Source organism: Lygodium microphyllum, chromosome 24 (genome assembly GCF_053477565.2).
Source record: "Lygodium microphyllum isolate KBCC chromosome 24, Lygodium_microphyllum_v1.1.10, whole genome shotgun sequence".
In the NCBI taxonomy this organism is placed as follows: domain Eukaryota; kingdom Viridiplantae; phylum Streptophyta; class Polypodiopsida; order Schizaeales; family Lygodiaceae; genus Lygodium; species Lygodium microphyllum.
The window spans coordinates 42,133,689-42,153,529 of record NC_141158.1 but is presented as its reverse complement, the minus strand read 5'-3'; the positions used below and the strand labels follow the sequence as shown (position 1 = coordinate 42,153,529).

At 39.5% G+C, this 19,841-nt stretch overlaps 1 protein-coding gene across 1 annotated transcript; it reads right to left on the bottom strand.

Moving 5' to 3' along the window:
• Window positions 1-297: 297 nt before the first annotated feature.
• LOC148015013 (pentatricopeptide repeat-containing protein At5g27110-like) lies at window positions 298-4,224 on the bottom strand. The gene is made up of 2 exons (XM_087665668.1): window positions 1,332-4,224; window positions 298-1,249 (listed from the first exon to the last, which is right to left on the bottom strand). The coding sequence occupies exon 1, from the start codon at window positions 3,880-3,882 to the stop codon at window positions 1,624-1,626; it is 2,259 nt and encodes a 752-aa protein (XP_087521794.1). The 5' UTR covers window positions 3,883-4,224; the 3' UTR covers window positions 298-1,249; window positions 1,332-1,623.
• Between the last annotated feature and the right edge of the window lie 15,617 nt (window positions 4,225-19,841).

The window sequence follows — 19,841 nt, the reverse complement described above, 5'->3', positions numbered from 1 at the left end:
CCCCCACACTCTCTATTGTTCACATTACCTTGTATTGTATACCTTTGTAGTTTATCTTGGAACTATATATCACCATCACAGATGACATCTTGCCATCACATATGACATCTCAGTATGTCGCATTTTGATACTCGATGATCATCATTGTACATGGTTATGTCTCATAGGCCAGCTTTGGCCTCAATAGACGTTTGTGTGTGTGTGTGTGTGTGTGTGTGTGTGTGTGTGTGTGTGTGTAAGCATGCACATGAGAAAACTATCATCCCATGATCAAGACAAAACCAACAAGTCTTACAACAGTTCATGGTGTGCTCTTTCTCGATTCTCTTGCATACAGATTCGTAACAGAGAAAAGTCATGGACAAAAAAACCAGAGTTTTTCTAACGTCTTCCTTCATGAAGTGGCTATAATACTGATATCAAGACCCTTGTCAACACCGAGGACCTGGTAGGCCCCATGGATGTGAAACATGGTGGAAACTATATATATCAGGAGATGAATCCTCAACCACAGTTAAGGAAACCTTAAAAACCCAATACATCTCTGAAAAAGATGATGAAAAGCATGATCCTAGGAATGTGATCAATGTTGATGACTTTGACATTTGAGGATTTGTAGATAAATTTTCAAGCCTATTCGAAAAGCTCTTCCAGCTTCTTCGAGTCAGCTGGGATCTTGACATTAAGGGCATAGTTTACACTAACTGAACAACATGCTGCTGTGCCTGATGAAAACGATGCATCCGCTAAGACCTCGGTAAGCCAAGGGAATGAAAGAACCAGATGACTCATGCATGAGTGTCATGAGTCACCAGGGGATTCTCAAATGAGACAGCTGAGAAGGTCACCAGCCTTTTGACTCCTGATCTGTTACCATTGCTCTCTCTCACATCAGTACCCCTCTAGCTCTAATATATTTATGACTGACATCTGATGAGGCAGAACATCTGGCAAGGGTGGTTTGGGGATGGGTGTGGGGTAGACAGCCTCTACAGTGACAATTGTATAGGTAGCAATCAAGGGAGGACAGATGGGAGCCTGGGAGGAAAGGGGCTGTGCCCCCTAAGAAGCATAAGCAAAAGATAAGGGACCACCTGATGAAGACACTAGAGGGGAGTCCTCAATGAAGACCACATCTCTGCTAATAATGGCTTGTCTTAACTCGGCCACGATCAGGTCTTCTGGTCATATCCAGTGAAGGTGTGGTGCACGGACTTAGCATCAAGCTTCTCCTCTTGACCTTCCACACCTGCAAGGAGGCATCATGTTAGAAAACAATGGAAAGGTAACAGATGGCTGCAAACCAAAGCCAGCCTCAAATGAAATCGTACCTGGAACTTCGAAGGCCATAGAATGCTTGTGGATGTGTTCAACAGTGAAATTTTCCTGAAGCCAAAGAGAATGAGGTAGCCGAGGTGCTCAAGCATAGACCATGCCATCTCCATAATGGTCTTATTTTCTCCAACCATTCTTTGGTGGTGTCTTGGTCTTGGCACACTATGTGAATGCCATGTGAGGCATGATATCGATCAGAAGCCCAAGAGCTAACATCACCACCAAGATATGCTCGAACAGACTTGGGGTATTCATCTTGAAATAAACAGGTGGAAATTTCCATTAACATCAGTCCACCAGAAGCATCCTTGGTTTCCATGCTTTGTTTCTCACTCGCATAGTTTCAATCATGTTTGCTTCATCCCACATGTTAGCAGCTGCATAAATATTACTCATCAAAATATATGCCGCAGCACCTTTTTCATCCAGTTCTATTGCATGTTTGAAGGCCAATCTTCCAAGCCGCACATTTCCCCATTTTTGACAAGCACCCATTAGAGCAGACCACAATGGAAGATAATCAGAAGAATCAGAAGGTGGCATCTTCTCAATCACTCTGATTGCCTTGTCAAAGTGTCCTGCACGGCCAAAAAGATCAACCATGCAGACATGATGATCTATTGTTGGGATGATACTGTAGCTTGTGCTCATAATCTCAAAGTACATTTGGCCCTTATCCACAAGACCTGTGTGGCTGCATGCATTGAGCAAAAGAGTAAATGTAACTGAATCTGGGTCTGTTCCTTCTCCTATCATGTTGTTGAATAAGTTCAGAACTGTCTCAACCTTTCCAACCTGGGCATACCCTTCAATTAGCACATTCCAAGAGACCACATCCCGAATCGGAAGCTCCTCAAAAAGTTCTCTTGCTTTTACCAATGCACCACATTTGGCATACATATCAACCAAGGCAGTGCCAAGAATAGTATCTTTTCCCAGCCATCCCAGTCTGACAATCTCAATATGTATTGCTTCACCCTTCTCAGCTGCTCCTACACTGCCACAGGCTTTCAAAACAGTGCTATAGGTGACAGCATTTGGAGAGAGGCCTTCATGCTGCATCTGTTCAAAACAGTTGAGAGCTTCATAACCATGTCCATGTTGGCAATACCCTTCGATTAGGGCATTCCAGGAGACTATATTCCGAACTGGAAGCTCATCAAACACTTCTCGTGCTTTTAGAAGCGCACCACATTTGGCATACATATCTACCAATGCAGTGCCAAGAATGGTGTTTTTTCCCAACAACCCCTGTCTGACAATCTCAGCATGTACTTTTTCACCCTTCTCAACTGTTCCTATGATACCACAGGCCTTCAAGACGCAGATAAAGGTGACAGAATCTGGAGAAATGCCCTGCTGTTTCATCTTTTCAAAACAGTCGAGCGCTTTGTCACCATGCTCATGTTGCACATACCCTGTGATTAGTGCACTCCATGAGACTATATTATGAACTGGAAGCTTGTCAAATACCTCTTGTGCTTTTGTGAGTGCGCCACATTTTGCATACATATCCACCACCGCAGTGCCAAGAATAATATTCTTCTCCAGCAAACCCTGTCTGTCAGCCTTAGCATGTATTTCTTCACCTTTCTCAGCTGCTCCTAGGCTGCCACAGACTTTCAAAATGCAGGTTAAGGTGACATCTGTCGGACAGAGGCCCTGTTGTTGCATCTGTTCAAAAAAGTGAAGTGCTTCATGACCATGCCCATGTTTAGCACAACCTGCAATAAGCGCATTCCAAGAGGCCACAGGCTGAACTGGAAGCTGTTCAAATATTTCTCGTGCTTTTGCTAGTGCACCACATTTTGCATACATATCCACCAATGCTGTGCCAAGCATAGTATCTTTTTCTAACAATCCCAGTCTGAAAATCTCAGCATGTATTTCTTCACCCTTTTCAGTTGCTCCTAAGCTGCCACAGGCTTTTAAGATGCAGGTAAAGGTGATAGCATCTGGAGACAGGCCCTGCTGTTGCATTCGTTCAAAACAGTCCAATGCTTCATGGCCCTGCTCATGTTGAGTGTACCCTGCAATAAGGGCGTTCCAGGCAACCAGATTTCGAACTGGAAGCTCGGCAAAAACTTCTCGTGCTTTGGCAAATGCACCACATTTAGCATACATATTGAGGAGACCGGTGCTGACATAAACGTTTGTTCTGAGCAACCCTGCTATGCGAATATCAGTAAGTAGTCTGTTGCCTTTGCAGAGGTCCTTTCGGTTGGCACTAGATTTCAGTAAGGCCACAATGGCTGAAGTGTCCATTCGAGATGTCCGATCGAACATCTCATCGTCATATCCTTGTTGATGGATTTGATTTTCCATGTGGGAACAAGACTCTACATCACGTTGTGATGCTCCTTGTCTAGTCATAAGTTTAGCTGTTGTGGTGTTAAAGTCTGGGAATTCTTTCATGTTGCTGCGTATTGAGGCAGTGCGTACCTTGATGTTCCTGAGATCCTCCTGCCACTGGGAGGGAAACCACAAGTACTCGTTCTTCCACACGATGTCCGTGTCTCGATACTGTCCTGCCATGGCTGCCGCCATGGCGCGGGGATTCGAGAGGCAGAAGAGGTCAGTCTCAAAACTCGGTCATTCCGAGGATGGATCTTCGTCTCTAGCGATCATTTTAAAGCTTGGTCGTTCGCGATCGTTGAGGCATCCAGTGACAAAGTGAAGCTCGGACGTCGGGAAAGGATACAATTCCTCCCATGAAAAATATAATCGTGTCGACTCGGATCGACGCCTCTTTCGTGTCTGTGTTTTTTCTCGACTGGCGACGAAGCTTGTCGCTTGTAAACTCTCACACAAATCGATGCATACATATACCATCATGTGGCATTGCAAGGACGTAGGCATCGCAAGGGAAGTCAAGTTGTCGCATAAGTTTATTATCGCGGCACGTCAAAGAAGAAAGGGATAAGAGTTTGAACGCTGTATTTCCAATGCTGGGAACGTGAGCAGCCCCATTTATTGACCATAAGGGCCTTTAAGGGAATTTAGTTGGGGTTTTGCCACTTGGCCCCTCCTCTCCCTCTATGCATGCATGCCTTTGGTAAGAGATTGAATACTTAGGAAGGAAATGAAGACCACCCAGCGCAGCAATCTCTACCTGAGGATGGATCTCTGATGGAAATCGACTATGCCTTTATAGCCAAAGTTGGTGCATGAGATCCACGGGAGGCGTAGAAAGGAGTTCACAAAGAGCAAAACACGATCAAGAAGTGGCAACAAGTAGGAGCCTTAATAGTGAGCAAAAGATGGTTCCAAGCAAGAGTATGCTTGTCCTTTGAGCATATCAAATGATGCTTTGTTGATTTTCATTCTACTAACATATTCTTTTATTTTATGGCAAACCTCCTAGGGAACTTGAATTCAAAAGGTGGTTTTTGCCACAAGATGGTCCCAAGCAACAGTAGCCTTGTCCTTTGAGCATGTCAAATGGTGCTTTGGTAATTTTCATTCTACTAGCATCTTCATTTATTTTATGGCAAACTCTTGGGGAGCTTGATTTTGAAAGGTGGTTTTTTGCCACTTTTCATGGTAAGGCTATGCTCTAGTAGTTTGATTTGTGGGTAGGGACTTCTTTATGGCTCTGCTCAATTCTGCTACAAAGCACAACTCGATGTGTTAGGGTGAGTTGTGGATTAAAGAGGGAATCTAGCCTTCTCTTTGTCATGGAATGCATCCTTTACTTCCGAGACAATACAAGAATACAAGTGCCCAATTTGGATCACATTCCAAGTCCTCCCTATTTGGATCTACAAGGAGATGGTTGCTTTGGTGAGCTCTCTTGGAAAGGTCCTTTACATGCCTACTCTAGCATAAATCATTGGCACTCTCAAGCCTGAAAGAAAAGTACATATCCTATGGGACCATAGGATATGTACCATCGATCTACTTGGAGCTCAAGGATCCTCATGGCACTCGAGCCACCGAACCACTTGGAGCTCAAGGGTCCTCGTGGCTTTAAGGTTGTATTGTGGGTTAAGTTGTGGGTTAAGTGTAGAACTCTTCCTTATGCATGCTACTGAGCACTACACTAAAGATTGTCCATCAAAGGTGCAAGAACATAATAAAGATATGGAGCCTCAGGCAAAGCCCTAGATGGAGAATAAGTAGGTTTTGTAGAGTGGGATAGTTATCAATAAGGATTAGACTTATAGAAAGAACTTTCCAAGAATCACTTTGTTCACAAGCAAAAAATTCAAAAAGGATGTACAAATGTTGAAGTCTTTCAAGAGGTTAAAGATCTACTCTATTATCAAGTGCTACTATACATACCACCCAAATCATTTTCGTTACACGTACTTCAAACAAGGTATGACCTTCAAATCGCAAGAAATTTTGGAGTCAATAAAATAATAGGGCTAATTTTCAAGACTTTTGGTGGCCTGAAATATGGATATTACTCAAGGAATTTATACACACACATCTAATACATGCAACAAAGCCAAAGTCCCTCACCATAGACCTCATGTGTTGCTCCACTCCTTGCCTATCCCTAATTACCTTTGGTTATCTATGTCAACAAACTTCATCACTAATCTACATTTTTCAAAGGTTCAATTCCATGGTGATTAACATATTTATCAAGATGGCGCACTTTATCTCTACTCATAAGACAATTACTACACAGCTAGATATTCCTTGAATATATCTATCATTCTCGTGGGTTGTTGGATGAGATTATTTCAAATTGAGAACCATAGCTTGAGTCAAATTTTTTGGAGAAATCTCATCAAGCTCCTAGGCATCCAAACTAACCACTCTTTGACCAATCACTCTCAAAGCTCCCTCAAAGTGGTGGACAAATAGAGAATAAATCAAGTCTTGGAACCATATCTCTAATATACAATTAATATCATCATGATAATCGTGTAGTTTACTTCCCTTAGCTAAATTTTCCTACAATAATGCTAGTAATACCTCTACTAGGCAAAACTCCATTCTTTACCAATGATGGAAGACACCCTAAAATGAACATTTATCTGAGTCACATAGTGAAGAATCCAACAACTATGAATCTAGATAATGTTGATTGATGACAATGGATGCAATATCCAACTTACAACATTGGAGATAGAGTTTGGCTTTTAGACAAGATTTATGCTCTTCTCAACCTTTCATGAAGTTGGATTTGGGCCAATTTGCCATATATTCCATGTCTTGGTCTTGGAGCCTTGCCACACATCCTCAATAAGAGGGAGGAACCTACAACAACCACCATGTCAAAAAACAAGATGTAGCAAAGTTCATGAAGCTTTTAAGCAAGTGACAAACTAAGAATACGGAAAATCAAAAACTTTGATTATTGCAGATGAGTACAGTAGATAGTTAATGCTTCCCTACTTTGTACTTTTATTAGAAAGCTTCAATAGTGCACAAGCAATAAATGAGAGTAAAGGTTGTGTATATAAAGAGTATTACTATAGCAACAAAAATGAGCCACACAATAGATACACTAAATAGAGTGTTACATGCATGTTTTTTAAAGCATGTGGCCAAAACTGACCATAGAATGTATATTTGGTAGGCCCTCCTCTACACCTCCCCCCAAGAGGGCTAGGGGGAAAAGTTGCATTGTGACAAGGTCTCCAAATAAGGAGCTAGTGTAGTAATGACTCTATACATATATATAGCTACATAGGAAATGTGCCAACCTCCATAATGGTTTTTGTCTCTAGCTATCTAGCCATAGTTGGCCCACTATTGGGTGTTGAAACCAAGACCTACTATGTGAATCTATTTCTCATAAATGCCTTCTCCTTACATGGCAGGCTCACAAAGATAGGTCACCAATTATCTACATAGTTACATGAGAGATGGAGCATTGATCTCCAATAGACCACCTATTAAGATCAAAATACACTTAGGGTATGAAGTTGAGACTATCCTTGATTCCACAATCTCTTATGGAAGGCTCAAATATCTTGCGTATTCGAATGGCTATAATGCTAGTGAATAAACATGGGAACTAGCCTAAAGCAAATAAGTTTCATCAATGATATCTATTGCAGCCAAGAGCCTTACCAAGAAACCCCACCACTCCTCATGAAATTGTTTAAAGGAGGGGATAATGTCAGGGACACTACTTCTAGAAAGTTCTAGAATATTGTGAAGGGTGGAATGAGAGTGGAAGCACAAGAAAAAGCAATCAAGAAGTCAAAGCTATGGAGGTTCATGCAAGAGAGAGTAAGAAGGTATGTGGGCACTTCAATGGCTAGAATGTATGATCTACCTTCCCTTATTATGTTGCCACTGAAAGAATAAAGAATAAAGAGACAATGGTAGGCACCCACTACCTAGAATGTACAAGTGTGTGGATATTATGTGCAGAGTAAATGTGAACAACTAGGCATAGGTGCCTTCAATCCCAAGCAACCTCCCACTTAAAGGTGAACATGCCTCAAGTGAGGAGAAAAAAGAAAAGAAAGAGAAAATTACAACATTTACATAAGTACAACTAGATAAGGAAAGACGTCATCTCATCCTATGCCCATCACCTTCCTAAGGAAGGCATATCATTTCATTATGAGACTTATAGTAACCGGATTTGCAAGATTCAAGTCCATAAAGATCTTGATAAGCTCAATGGACTTGTCCTCTATCACCTCTCTAATGAAGTGATAGTGTACCTCAATGTGCTTAGTCTTCACCCAAAAGTCCGGATTATGGGCCAACTGAATGGTACTCTTCAAATCCAAATCCAATGTAGGAGTCATAGTCTTACCAAGTTCTAGAACTAGATGGCCTAACCCATAGGGCCTCCTTGCAAGCCCCAATGGATGCAATGTACTTAGCCCCGGTGGTAGATAAGGCCATGCATTTTTGCACCCTAGACATCCAAGAGAGAATTGTTGGGGGTAAAGACGCATGTGTCTACACCACCCTATATTTACTTCACACAATGTGACCACACACTTGTACACTGCAAGATAGCAAGCACCCATCACTATCACTTTATTCTTTATTCTTTTAGTGAATATTGAATAAGGGAAGGTGGGTTACGTATTGTGACCAATTGGAGTTCCGACATACGATGTCTCTCTCTCTTGCTCTCTTGCTCCATTTGCCATAGATCTCGCTTTGCTTTTGTTTCTACTTGTGTGCTTTTACTCAAGCTCCATCTTTTAACTGGTATTAGAGCCAACCATTCAAGGGGCTTCTTCATCCTTTACTTCATCCCAAATTCAAAGCTTCAACTCAAGGTTTCATGGTAGCCATTGTTTCATCCTCTTGATGCATACATTAAGTCTTCCCTCCATTCAACTTATTCCAACTTGCTTCCAACTTGTTGAGGAGCTTCTTAGGGCTTAGTTGAGCCTTGTCGATGGCTTACTAAGTTGAGGAGTATCCATTCTATCCATTTTGAGTGGATACAAAGAATGTTGTGGAAGTCGTGGACAATTATAGCAGCGGTTTTGTATTTTGGCTATAACTTTTGCATACAATATCATGTTTAAGTATTCTCTATAGCCAGAAATGAAGAGTGTGGTGAGAGTGTTAGAATATCAAGCTCCTGCTACTCTTCAGTCAGTCTATCTTTATGTGTGTGACCATGGATATAATTGTACACGTGTGTGACATTCAATAAGTCAGTGTAGTCAGTGACTTAGCCATAGTTAGTCTTGGTTATTTATACCTATGTGTGTAAGTCTCCTTTAGTTAGTATGATGAAAGAGTAATGTAAGAAAAACAACAATGAGCTGATGCTCAACTTCTGCTCCACTCTGTCTCTATCCCTCTCTTTCAATATGGTATCAGAGCCATCATGGATGGGCTCATTGAAGCATGGAGCTGTGAAGGAGCTTAAGGAAAACTAAAGAAAAGGGTTTGCAGGAAATAGGTAGGTAGCCATTATTCTTAAAAGGTATGGATTTTCTTATGTGAGGTTCTATGCTTCATGGTAGTAGTGGAGACTTGTTAGGGAGCTTCAAGGAGCATTCTTGAGCACATTTGAGTGCTTATCTTCATCAAAATTAACACGACCTACTACTGCTTGATCAATCCAAACCTGCATGATTGCACCTGGCTATATGCTGATGTCACATCTCTGCAAATGATTGAAAACATTGTCTGAAGCATGTGTGGAGCCTTTGTGGAGTATTCCTGAGCATATTTAAGTGCTCGTGACCACCATTATCATCAATACCTTGCTATTATAAGCAACTTTGCACCTGCGTGAACTGCGCTTGTTGTCTGGATTGATTTTGTTTGTTGGAAATAATCAAGGAGATCACTTAGTGATTGATACAAAGCTTGGGCGGACCCTCTAGAAGGCATATGAAGTCTTGAAAGCATCATTGCTTGACTGAGAGCTCATCTGGGAGCTTGAAGAACCAATTACAGATCTGAAATAATAGTAGTTTGTCGTATACAGACAACCTATAGCATGTATCTACCTCTGACATGAGCTTGGAGCTCTCAAACTTGTTCAAGAGTACCATTGAAGCATAGGTATATGTTGGGAAGTCATATGGACTTGATGTCATGCATTGGAGCTAGGATTTTATGCTGAAAAATATTCAGATATGGAATTTTTTAATGTCTGGAAATTGTCACTAAATGTAGGCAACAAGCATTGTCTCTTACTGAAGCATTACATGTCATTTTGGAGCTCCTCTGTATGACCTGACATATGTATGTTGAATGCTTGGAAGACTAACTAGAGCATTAGATGCAACTGAATAGTAAATGCAATGTATGACATTGCCTCTCTACACTCCTGATCAGATAACTTGAAACAGACATCGTAAATATTCAAGACACGAATACACAGCAATAGAACCAAATATGAGAAATCAAAATCTAGTAATGTCCTAAAGAAAACATCATCATTTATCACTCAGGATCTCAAAGGAGTTGATTTCCTAAATGTTAGGAAGGTGCCTAAATGTCAGGTTGCAGGTTTTAGACTACATATTCTCTTCATTGCAGTAAGAATAGATGAGATACAGATATAGTACTTCGCAGAGTCTATGTATTGACTAAAATGTCTACGGGTTATCCCACATGCTTGTGGATGTTTTTGAGGTTGTAAAGGGCTAAAATACCCTGTTTTTTTTTTGTGCAGAAAATTATTGCAGGAAACTATCTTGAATAGTAGGAAACTGGTCCTGAACTATAGGAAAAGGAGTCAAATACTTACAGGTTGTATACATCACTGAATGCCTAAGCTGCAACTATGGAAAATGCTCAAGGCATTGACAATATCACTCAAATTGTGGGAGAAAAGCTGGACAACAAAAACTTACAGGTTCCGTATGAAGAATTTTTTGGTTGGCAGAGGTTATTGGAACTTATGTACATGTGATGAGACTGAACTTGAAATGCCTAAAAGGAATTCGACAAATGATCAGAAAAGGGCTCATAAGCTTTGGATTGAGAGAGCATGCAAGGTGTTACATTGGTTTTCCTTATGTATATCAAATGCTATGGTTATATAGATTACTAGATGCAATTTCCCAAAGGATGCATGGGACATACTCATGAAGAATTATGGAAATGTAACACATGCAAGAAAGATTCAGCTGAAGCAACAGTTCAATAATATGTCTAGGAATAGTAGAAGCATTTAGGCCTACACTACAGAGATCAAGAACATAGCAGATCAGCTTGTCACTATCGGATCTTCAGTGTCTGAGGATGATATGATTGCAATGACATTGAATGGACTTGGCAAAGAGTATGAAGCATTTGATACATCTATTTCTGTGAAAGATGAATCCCCTGATTGGGATAAGTTGATTGCTTTGCTGCTACATGAGGAAGTTAAACTTGGGTTGAATACAGGTTCTAGTACATCTCAAAGCAGAGACACTATTCTTTTCTCTAGCCAACGTGGCAAAGGTGGCAGAGGCCATGGCTCTTTTCAAGGTCAAGGAGACACTCGAAACACTTATGGATAGCAGTAGCAGAATGCCTAGCATGGCACGAATACGCATGGCCAGCGTGGATCTGGCGGTTTTCGAGGCAGAGGAGGATCCTAGCAATCAAATGATCAGTCCAACAGGGACAAGGGCTATCATTATTGCAGTAGATATGGGCATATAGCCAAAGATTGTCATAAGAAGCAGGCTGACATGAAAGCCAAGGGTAGACATCATGGAAAGTATGCTTCATCTAGTGAAGTTCCTAATGATCAGGGTGACAGGTTGTTTACCATGCAGCATGTGTCTAAGAATGCATCTAGGCAGAACAAAGATGAGAGATGGTACATTGATTCAGGGGCTTCAAATCATATGATACCCCATGGAGAATGGTTTGATGAGATGGTTGCAGGTTCGCATGGACATGTTTGTACTGGGGATGACACCCAACATACTATTCATCATACAAGAGTTGTACCTTTGTTGATGCCTAATGGTAAGAAAAAGAGCATGCATGATGTACTACATGTACCTACAATAACCAAGAATCTTTTGTGGTGCACAGATCGGTCGCCATATGCGCACGTAGTGAGCGTTAGAAGGTCCCCAAGAACAAAAGAACTCTACTTTTTACACAAAAACCAATGAAGAAAGCTTGCACAACATGAACAAGAGACCAATTGGGTGCAATCTCCCCCCATGCCTTGTGTGAGTACTTCACAAAGCATGTATTTAATATATTATTCATCTTCAAGCTCAAATAGTAGCCCAAATTACAAAATAGCACGCTTTAGCTTTTGAGTTTGCTTTTGTGCCAATAAAGAATTAAAGCTAATAGGCGCCCAAGAAGTCGGGCGGTACCCAAATACAATGTCCAATACAAGTATTTAAATCGTACGCCCATGCTCATACAAAAATAATAAATAAATATCAAATGCTTTGATAAATAAGTGCGACAAAATATAGGCATCATGCCTAAGATATGCGCCCATAAAAAATTGATGATAATTTGAATACACGCTATCCTCCAATGCTTTCCACTACCACCGCTGCTTGCTCTACACATCAACTAAAGCATTCACAATTGTTAGAAAAATAATACAATTAAACTGACAAAAGTGAATACCTAGTAGTCTTCAGCTACTAAAATAAATTGGTTAGAAATCAATCCTAACCTTAATTTATTACGAGTGCACACTTTAAACTCATAAATGTTTATTAATTTAAATATGTATTTTGCGAAATCACCCGCTATGGAATCACCCATATACACATAAAATTAATAAAACGCTTGAAAAGGATAGGCGTCCCCATTGACTTCTCTCACAAAGAATCCACTTTGTGTATGAGCCCCGGTAATAAAATTTTACGGAATCCACCACAAAACCTTACGGAATCCACCGTGGAATATGCCTCCTGGCATCATACCCCCGGGGTGGGATAGCAATTGTCCTCAATTGCTATTAGCTCAATGTGGAGCTAACAGAGTGGGGAAAGCATTTAGGTCTCTAGCGTGCATCCATTGGGCCTCTTCAACAGGATGATTTTTAAACTTGACCAAATATCTAGGATATCTACGGCTAGTTTTAGTGGTCATAAAGTCAGCATCTATAATAGTTTCAGGCTCAAGGATTTCAGTTTCATCATCTAATAAAGGAGGGTTTTCATAAACAGGGTGTACAAGTAATTGGCCTCTAAAAGGTCGTAATAAACTGATATGGAAGGTGTTGTGGATTTTCCAATGTTGTGGTAGTTCTAGTTTAAATGCATTGTCATTAATTTTGTGTATGATCTTGAATGGTCCATAAAATCTAGGTACTAATTTCACAACTGGGTGTTTATCTACACTTTGTAATCTTCGTTTTTCTATGTGTAACTAAACATAATCATCAACTTTAAAATGCATAGCTTGTCTTTTCTTGTTTGCTTGTTTTGTGTATGATTGCTAGGCTTTGGCAATTATATCTTTAACTTCATAAAAAATAGTAGCATGCATGTTAGCAATATCATCAGCAGTTTGAATTTTGTTTGATAATGATGCAATAGGTGTAGGCAATCGATATCTATAAATAACTTCAAATGGTGCTTTCTTTGTAGCTGTATGTGGTGTATTATTATATGCAAACTGAAGTAAATGTAGATATGTATCCCATGTGTGTGGTTTTGAAATGGTGTAAGCACGCAAAAGATCTAAAATAGTATTGTTAGTAGCTTCTATTTGACCGTTTGTTTTAAGATGAAATGCAGATGAAAAATCAATCTTTGTTCCTAAGTTAGCAAATAAAGTAATCCAAAAATTATTGCAAAATCTAGAATCACGATCAGAAATAATGACTTTTGGTAAACCATGTTTAGTGAAAACAATTTTCAAAAACATTTGAGCAGCTTGAGATGCAGTTAAAGTTTTCTTGCATGGAATAAAATATGCTTGTTTGCTAAACTTGTCTACAATAGTCCAAATCATATCATGATTAGCTTTAGTGTTAGGTAGACCAGTGATAAAATCCATTGAAATCTGTTCCCATGGTCGTGATGGGATAGATAATGGCATTAGTAAACCATATTGTTTACCATGGTGTCTTTTAACTCGTTGACAAATTAAACATTCAGATACAAAGTTAGATACATCAGTGTCCATATGTGGCCAATAAAAATCTTCAGTCAATGTATGCAAAGTAGATATAATTCCTCTATGACCTTGATACGGAGGACAATGAATTTTATGCAAAACAAATGATCGAAATGGAACAGTCACACATAATCTTTTTTTCATAAAACATGAATCCATTTGTGTAAGACAATGAATCAATAGGAATCCAATTATTTGCAACTAGTTTATTCCAATCAGCTTGAAAAGTAGGGTCCTGATGATAAGTATCTTTCATAGGGATAAGGGAATCAAATGATATCACATAAATATTGTGAATTGTTGATCTTCTACTCAAAGCATCAGCAACAACATTCTCTTTTCTAGGTTGATATTGTATAAGGGGATGAAAACTTTGAATGAAAGCGGCCCATTTAATGTGTCGGTCAGATATTTGTGGTTGACTAAGGAGATGTCTAATGCTTTGTTGGTCAGTTTTGATCATAAATTCAGATCCCATTAAATAATATTTCCATTGATGTAAGGCTTGTACTATAGCTAGCAATTCCTTGTCATAGGTAGAATATTTAAGTTCAGATGGTTTGAATTTACAGCTAGAGTAGGCTATGGGATGAGAATCTTGCATAAGGACGGCTCCTATTCCAGATCCACTAGCGTCAGTAACTACTAAGAAGAATGGTCTATTGAAGTCAGGTAGTTGTAATACATGAGCATGAGTTAAAGCATGTTTCAGCAAATCAAAGGACTTTTGTTGATTGTCAGACCAGTTATACACAATACCCTTCTTTAAAAGTTTTGTCAAAGGTAATGCAAGTAATAAGAAATTCCTCACAAAATTTCTGTAAAAGCTAGCAAGACCTAGAAAATAACGTAATTCTCGCACATTTTTGGGTACGGGCCAATTTAAAATTGCTTCTATTTTTTTAGGGTCGACTTTAATACCTTCTAATGAGATAATATGCCCTAGATATTCAATTTTTGTTTGGAAGAATTCACTCTTTTCTGGATTGGCATATAATTGATTGTCTTTTAACAACTTAAAAACTAAAGACAAATGTTCATAATGCTCATTCTCATTTTTACTGAAAACTAATATGTCATCAAAGAAAACTATGACACAATGCTGATGTTTCAAAAATATGCGATTCATCATACGACTAAATGTGGCTGGTGCATTTGTTAAACCGAAAGGCATAACCAGAAATTCATAGTGTCCAAATTGTGTTCTAAATGCAGTTTTGAATATATCAGATTTGTCCAATCTTACTTGATGATATCCAGATTTAAGATCTATCTTACTGAATATGGCAGATCCTTGTAGCTTATCCATAAGATCATCTACTCTAGGAATTGGATATCTATTCTTAACAGTAATTTTATTTAAGGCACGATAATCAATGCACATGCAATAAGTATTATTTTTCTTTTTCACTAATAAGACAGGTGCACCAAATGGAGAACTATTAGGTCGAATTAATCCTCTGTTAAGTAATTTTTCTATTTGATTTTGAATTTCTTTCTATTCAAATTGGTTATGTCTATATGGTGCTTTACATGGGGGTTGTGTTCCAGGAATTAAATCTATCTTATGATCTTCAGGACGTGAAGGTGGTAGTCCAGGTGGTAAATTAGTATCAAAACAATCTTGAAATTGGGCAAGAAATTGTGTATGCGTAGGATGCATTTGTTTTTCTTTAGCTTGAATTTCATTCACTCATATTAAATAAAATTTGCTACTTTTACGTAATGCACATTTAGCCTGAGTATGAGTAAGCAGTGGAAAATTATTGGAAGCGTGCATACCATGCAGTGTGATTTGTTTTCCTTGAAAATAAATTTTAATTAAATGCGTAGAATAATCTATATCAGAATTGTATTGATGACACCAGGGCATTCCTAAGATAATGTCACTAGACTGCAAAGGTATAATTAATAAACTTCTTCGTTCAGTATATTCACCAATTTTAATTTCTAAATTATGCACCTCTTGTGTTCCATTATATCTAGTACCTAGGAATGCAGCCTTGATGCGATAATGTGTAGAAACAGTGTGTAAATTCAATTCTTTGACTAATTTTACAGAAATAAAGTTGTGTGTGCTCCCATCATCATGTAAAATAGTATTTTCTTTACCATGCACAAAACATTTCATTGTTAACAAAGAATGGGGAGTTGGCATACCTGGCAAAGTATCCGAAGTAGTACCAATGTCGTCATCATCTTCCGTAAAGTCCGGCATTTCCTCACGTTCTTCTTCTTCTATGGCTCCCAAATAATTGATATGGACAGATGGCTTTTTGGATTGACAATTGGCTGCTAGATGTCCAGGTTGATGGCATCTGTAATAAACTATGGGTTTTGCTTTAGATACATTATTGATAATGGCAGGAAGTTTAGGAATGTTGGGATTTGACATTAGTTGGAAATTGTTGTGGTCGCTTGTCTCGTCCTCGAATCTTGTCTTCAGTGTCATGAGCCAAGGAATTTGCATCTTCAAGAGTTGTTGGCTTGAACATATTGACTTCCACATAGAAATGTCCAAGTAGGCCAGACATAAACTTGCGTTTATGAGTTGCTTCAGGTATATCTTCGAGCATTCGTAGTTGCAGTAGGGCATTCCAAAAATGTTCAGTGTATTGGGAAATAAGTTCGCGATCCCTTTGTTGTAGAAGATCCCATTGCTTGATGGCTTTTTCATGGAATTGAGGAGGAAGGAAATTCTATAAAAATTTCTTTTGGAAAGTCTCCCATGTAGTGGGGCAATCAACGCTCTTGCGGACCAAAGTCCACCATAAGGATGCTCGATCAACTAAATGGTTAGTGACACATTTAATTTTGTCTTTCTCAGCATATGTTTCTTCATGGAAGTAATCATCAAATTGACCGATAAAAGCAAGTGCAGTCTTTCCATCGCGTGATCCATTGAAAGTACAAAATTTGAAGTTTCTTTTACTTATCTTTGTTTCTTTGCGGATGGATTGGGCTTCAAGTGTTGCATCGATGGTACATCGTATAAGATCTTCAGGTTGCGATCCATCTTGGTCGGTGGTAGATCTTTGCAAATTGGCCAATTGAACTTGCAAAGCTTGTCGAGCTCTTCGTTCTTCTTCAAGCTGCATCATAATCAAATCCAACTTTTGCTCCATCGTTGGTTTGGGTAGATCTCCTTCAGCCATAAGATCGTCCATGTTTTGATCGGTCATCCTGTATGAAGATGACTTGTTGAAGGAAGTATCCATGTGGTCCTCCGCCTATACAGAGGCTGGTCTCTCGTGATCAGAGGGTGCAGAAGGGGGTTTTTGACTGCCAGGAACACACTGGTATCGACCGTTTGCGACGAGACTAACTGTAGAGCTCGATCATTCCAGGAGGTCCGCCTTCGCGTGAGATGGTAAGCGATTGGAAGCTCTCGATCTCAGCTTCGCTCTGATACCACTGGTGCACAGATCGGTCGTTGTATGCATGTGTAGTGAGCGTCAGAAGGTCCCCAAGAACAAAAGAACTCTACTTTTTACACAAAAACCAATGAAGAAAGCTTGCATGACATGAACAAGAGACCAATTGGGTGTAATCTCCCCCCATGCCTTGTGTGAGCGCTCCACAAAGCATGTATTTAATATATTATTCATCTTCAAGCTCAAATAATAACCCAAATTACAAAATAGCACGCTTTAGCTTTTGAGTTTGCTTTTGTGCCAACAAAGAATTAAAGCTAATAGGCGCCCAAGAAGTCAGGTGGTACCCAAATACAATGTCCAATACAAGTATTTAAATCGTGCACCCATGCGCATATAAAAATAATAAATAAATATCAAGCACTTTGATAAATAAGCACGACAAAATATAAGCGCCATGCCTAAGATATGCGCCCATAAAAAATTGATGATAATTTGAATACACACTATCCTCCAATGCTTCCTACTACCACCGCTGCTTGCTCTACACATCAATTAAAGCATTCACAATTGTTAGAAAAATAATACAATTAAACCGACAAAAGTGAATACCTAGCAGTCTTCAGCTACTAAAATAAATTGGTTAGAAATCAATCCTAACCTTAATTTATTACGAGTGCGTACTCTAACCTCATAAACGTTTATTAATTTAAATATGTATTTTGCGGAATCACCCTCTATGGAATCACCCATGTACACATAAAATTAACAAAACTCCCGAAAAGGATAGGCGTCCCTATCGACTTCTGGCACACAGAATCCACTTTGTGTATGAGCCCGGGTAATAAAATTTTACGGAATCCACCGCAAAACCTCACGGAATCCACAGTGGAATATGCCTCCTAGCATCATTTTGTTAGTTGAACAGATGTCAGAATAGAATCTACAAGTGAGATTTAATAGAGATGGATGCTTTGTTGAAGAATATGGTAATGGCTACAAATTGATTGCTAGAGGCCGAAGAGATGGTAGAATGTCTACTCTTGATGCGTCACTTCCAGTATTGAAAGCAACCATGTTTGCACATGATGGTGGTGCTATACGCGATGTTGAGATATGGCATAAGCTGAAATCTATGCAATAGAAGGAGATTGTGCTTGGACTGCCTAAGTTCAAGTATCATGACTTTGGACATGTATGTGATGCATGTCAGTTTGAAAAGCAGACACAATTTCCATTTATGAGACATGTATGGAATAGCTCACGATCCTTGCAGTTGGTACATTCAGATGTATGGGGTCCGTCTCATAATGCTTCATTTGGTGGTACTCATTACTATGTATCCTTCATTGATGATTTCAGCAGCAGGTACACTTGACTTTACATACTGAAACATAAGGATGATGTGTTTGATGCATTCAAGGACTTCAAGAAGCATGCTGAAAATGAGTTTGAGCTGTAAAATTTCCTGTCTTAGATTAGATGGAGGTGGAGAATATGTCTCTAATTACTTTGACAGGTACCTTGATAAATATGGGATCAGAAGACAGTTAACTTGCAGCTATACATCGTAGCAAAATGGCGTAACAGAAAGGAAAAATAGGGTATTGATAGAATCGGCAAGAGCTATGCTAAATGAGAAGAGTTTGCCAAATGGTTATTGGGTTGAAGCAATAGTGACTATTGTTTATGTGCTGAATAGAACCCCTACGCAGGGATTCATGATGTAACTCCATATGAGAGGTTGTATGGTCACAAGCCTGATATTTCACACGTGAAGGTATTTGGCAGCATTGCATGTGTGCATGTTCCTAATGAAAAGAGGAAGAAAATGGATCCTAAAGCTGTCAAGAGTGTGTTCCTTGGTTATGCACAAGATCGGAAAGCTTACAAGTCTTATGTACCATCTATACATGAGACATTGATTAGCAGAGATGTTTTTGATGAGCAGGCATCGTGGTATGGTAATCCTGTTGCAGTGGCTACCAGCACTAGTAACGCTGAAAATACACCTACAGTGAGTACATCTATGAGTGGTCCTATAAGTGATGGGTCACCTACAGTAAGTCCTTGGTCAGGACGCTTGTGGAGTCATACTCCTACGTCCACTGACGCGGATATGTTAGTGAGGGGGAGATTGGATAAGGAAAAAGAAAAGATGCTTGAGGATGTGAGAGGTCCACTTACAACAGGATATGAGTCATCCAACAGTGACAATTTGGATAGTGAGTTGGGCATTCCGTCAGTTATGACTCCTGGAGCAAGGCAGAGTCGTTCTGTACTGCCTCGTGAGAGGCAAGCTCAGAGTGAGCCACAGTTACGGAGATCTGAGAGAGTCAGAAAACCAATTGACAGGTTTACATATATTGGTTATTCAGCCCGCCATTATGCATATATGGCTAGTGTGACATGTTATAAAGAACCTACAAAGTTTGATGATGCAGTTATAGATGATAACTGGTGTGCTACTATGGATGAGGAGTATGCAGCCTTGGCTAAAGATGAGACATGGGAATTGGTTGAGTTGCTTGAAGGCAAAGTCCCCATTGGCTGCAAATGGGTGTACAAGGTTAAGTGTAAGTCAGATGGTTCGTTAGAACGCTATAAGGCCAATCCAGTGGCTAAAATGGC

What these genes read in the sequence shown, in the direction of transcription:
- LOC148015013 (XM_087665668.1), bottom strand. Translation starts at nt 3,882, where the DNA reads ATGGCGGCAGCCATGGCAGGACAGTATCGAGACACGGACATCGTGTGG.